This window comes from Hipposideros armiger, unplaced genomic scaffold (genome assembly GCF_001890085.2).
Source record: "Hipposideros armiger isolate ML-2016 unplaced genomic scaffold, ASM189008v1 scaffold_273, whole genome shotgun sequence".
In the NCBI taxonomy this organism is placed as follows: domain Eukaryota; kingdom Metazoa; phylum Chordata; class Mammalia; order Chiroptera; family Hipposideridae; genus Hipposideros; species Hipposideros armiger.
The window spans coordinates 14,148-18,092 of record NW_017731623.1 but is presented as its reverse complement, the minus strand read 5'-3'; the positions used below and the strand labels follow the sequence as shown (position 1 = coordinate 18,092).

General features: G+C 39.1%; 1 protein-coding gene across 1 annotated transcript in view; it reads right to left on the bottom strand.

Annotated features, from left to right (window-relative positions):
* COL4A3 (collagen type IV alpha 3 chain) overlaps positions 1-3,945 on the bottom strand; it is a gene marked incomplete at its 5' end in the record, with an annotated part of 68,989 nt that overhangs the window by 58,182 nt on the left and 6,862 nt on the right. The window contains 4 exons of the mRNA XM_019657055.1: positions 32-109; positions 331-372; positions 2,899-2,934; positions 3,300-3,362. Coding sequence (XP_019512600.1) covers positions 32-109; positions 331-372; positions 2,899-2,934; positions 3,300-3,362 — 219 coding nt within the window. The remainder of the gene's footprint in view (positions 1-31; positions 110-330; positions 373-2,898; positions 2,935-3,299; positions 3,363-3,945) is intronic.

The following is a 3,945-nucleotide window of genomic DNA, read 5'->3' as shown; positions in this document are numbered from 1 at the left end:
CCCCCCCCCCAAAAAAAAATCAAAGAGTTACCATTCTGCTATCCGGGCCAGTTAGCGTCACGACAACTGTTCCTGGTGGTCCAGGGGGCCCTGTTAGCCCTTTCAGACCCTAAAGACAAATACACTCAAGAAGTAAAAACTAAACATCACCTCTACTATATTTGAGTCATTTACTTTTCCCCTTTAGTTCTTTTGTAAGAAGATAGAGCACATGAAAGTTTGAGTGAGACACAGCAAACATACCCATTTCAGTGTGAAAACAGCGTATAGGCCAATTGCTGTAGAACTTAAAATAACTTGCCTACACATAAACCATAGTATTTAAATTACCCGTTCTCCTTTCTGTCCGACCATGTTATCACCCATGTGACCCTGAAACAAAGGACAAAAACAAAGTATTTTTTAAAAAAGAATATGAATAAATAGCCTAAACCCATTAACGTTCCAATATTTGTAACTCAACATTTGTATTTTAATTTTCCCCCCAGGGTCACAATTGCCATTTTCTTTCTTCTTAGAATAACATATTCTTTTTTTAAAAAATTAAAGTGTAGTTGTCATAAAATATAATATTAGTTTCAAGTGTACAACATAGTGATTCAATATTTAGATACCTTATAAAGTGATCACCACAAGCAGTCTAGTAACCATCTGTCACTGTACAAAGTTACTATAATATTATTGATTGCATTCCTTGCTGTACATTGTGTCCCCATGATTTATTATTTTATAACTGGAAGTTTGTACCTCATTTCTCTTCACCTTTTTCATTCTCCTCCCCACCCATGCCCCTCTGGCAAACATCAGTTTATTCTCTGGATCTATGAGTTTGTTTCTGTTTTGTTTGTTCAGTTGTATTTTTTTGTTGTTTGTTTATTGTTTTTTTTAGATTCCACATGTAAGTAAAATCATACAGTATTTGTCTTTCTCTGTCAGACTTATTTCACTTAGCATAATGTTCTCTAGGTCCATCCATGTTGTTGCAAATGGCAAGATTTCATCCTTTGTTACTGCTGAATAATATTCCAGTGTATACACATATATATCTATATCACATCTTTATCCATTCATCTATTGAGGAACACCAAGGTTGTAACCATATCTTGGCTATTGTAGATAATGTTGCCATGAACATAGGGGTGCATATTTCTTTTCAAATTAGTGTTTTTATTTTCAGGTGAATGCCCATAAGTGGGTCCTATCATAGTTCTATTTTTAATTTTTTGAGGAACCTCCACACTGTTTTCCAAAGTAGCTGCACCAATTTATAATCCCACCAATAGTGCGCAAGGGTCCCCTTTTCTCTTAACATGGTAAATGATGACATGAGGTGGTATGCTGTGGGTCAAGGAACCCAGCTCAGAGGACATTTTTCTGGCTTATCTGCTGGCTAGTTTTGAGTCCACTGGCTGGTTACTTAACTTCTTGTTTTCTTGTTTTAAGAATATGAAGGATGGGTAGCAAAACTTCAGGATTCTGAAATTAAAAACTTAATAGAGAAGCTAAGAATAGCATTAAACTACCTGATGTCACTAGTAATCTAGTGACAAAAGATAAGTCTAATATGAATAGTCTGCCTTCACTAATGATGACCAATCTATCATGTCAACCAGTGTGTCCTTACTTTTTTGCTTTTCAGTATGCAGACCCCCCCACCTCATTAGCCCACAAGCTATACAAAAAAGTTCAAGATAAGGAATCAAAAGACTTTAAACCTCAGCTCTGCCATTTACTGTCTCTTTGACAATTCAGTAAACTTGACCCTATCCATCTCACAGGTGTGTGTGTGAATGAAATAATACATGCAAAAGCAGCTTTGGAAGGACCCTACACACAAGTAAGTAAGTAAGAGATACTGTGTTTAGTACTAATTTCCTGGTGAGGCTCAGCCTTGCTCAACATTTTCTTACTTAAACTATTATAATAATGAAGGGGATTAGAATATACCGCCTGAAATGTACCACTTTGGCATAAGGATTACGAGTATTTGATTATGAGCTGAAGGCAATTGAGGAACAGCAACTGCAGAAAAAATCTCTACCCTCCCCCATCTTCCTAAAGACAGGGTATAGATTTCCCTTTGTGAGGATGTCACCCCTCCCCTCTCTTATATAAGGAAGAGGAGACAATTCTTATTGCTGGAGGCAGCACTGACTTAAATCTGCATAAACAAACTTTACTGAAATAACCCTTATCTTCCATTAGTTTCCCCCATATATTTAAGTGCTCAAAAGCTCAAAACCTTTTCCTTTGTATTGTCACTTCTCTACAAATTTATTGCCCTTTGTTAAAATGGTACACAAGTCTCTGGGTCTGACCACCTCTTTGGGATTTTCATTTCATTTCTGTGAGGTCCTCCATATGCATACGAAATAGACATTCATCTCCTGTTAACCTGTCTTTTGCCAGTTTAATTTGCACGACCCCAGTCACTGAACCTAAGAGAGTAGAGGAAAATGTTTATTTTCCCCAGACACTAACAGTTGGCTTTTTAAATAGAAACACGTGCAGGACTGTACTTAATGAATGCATGAATAGTCATCTTTTATTTACTAACATAAGATCAGGTTGGTTTAGGAAGCAGCCCACCATAAAAATGAGTAGGATAAAGTGTTGGGTGATCGGTAGGATTATCAGAAACAGAAGTCTATGGACCAGCAACCCTGGCCCTTTTTCTGATAAGGAGCTCCTGATGACTGAGTTAAGCCTCTGTATCAGGGACGTGTAACTGAAGTGAAGGGAGAAGACAGGTTAAGGGCACAGAGCTGCAGACCAGGCTCCCTTCCAGCTGGGGATCCTGGCAAGCTCCCGAGAGGCACCCAGCGGTGACCCGCGCGTGCGGATCACACCGGGTTTGGCTTTCATTATAGCTGATACAGCGTGTGAACCGTAGTTTACCTTAAGTCCTGGAGGCCCCATTGCTCCTGGAAAGCCCTAAAAATTCCACAAATTAAAATTACAGCAGGAAATGCACCAACTGGAAAAATCTTTAAATTTTTTATCTATATATTTTTAAAATTATTATTAGTTTACGCAGCGGTTCTCAACCTGTGGGTCGCGACCCCTTTGGGGGTTGAATGACCCTTTCACAGGGGTCACCTAAGACCATCGGAAAACAAAAAGATACTTACATTACGATTCATAACAGTAGCAAAATTACAGTTATAGAGTAGCAACGAAAATAACTTGATGGTTGGGGGTCATCACAACATGAGGAACTATATTAAGGGGTCGTGGCATTAGGAAGGTTGAGAACCGCTGGTTTACAGTGTCTATAGCAATGGTGACTTCCTACTCACAAAGAATCCTGGAGGGCCGGCTGGGCCCGCAGGTCCGGGAAATCCTGGGAGGCCTGGCAAACCCTTTACATGAAGAGATGAATGAGAGTAAATTTAAATGTACTTCTCACCTAAGAACAATAGCCACTAGTTAAACGCACTAAAATATTTTAATAAAATCTGAGGAGCACGATGTCTTCTATTTATGGCTACAGTTAATTATAATAAATGTCCAAAAGAGTGTCGCCGTGTGTAACAGGCTGCCAGCATCATCCCGATGGTACTATTTCTAGGAAAATGGCCAGAGCAGTGGCTTACTTTAGAAGAGTTTTCAATTTTTGTTTTGTTTTTTTTTTGGCTGGAATTTTGTACTTCTCTCTCTGCTTCTGCCAACCATGCTCGTACCTTGGGGCTTTCTGGCTGCTCTCCCTCTGCCTAGAACCCACTTTCCCCAGATATCTGTACGACTCACACTACCTGTCCCTATTCTCATTTTTATTTATTTTTTATAAACACAACTTTTTTTTTTAAGATTTTATTGGGGAATTGGGGAAGGGAACAGTGTAGGGAAATTGGGGAAGGGAACAGTGTGTTTTTCCAGGACCCATCAGCTCCGAGTCAACTTGTTGTCCTTCAATCTTAGTTGTGGAGAGTGCAAGCTCAGCTC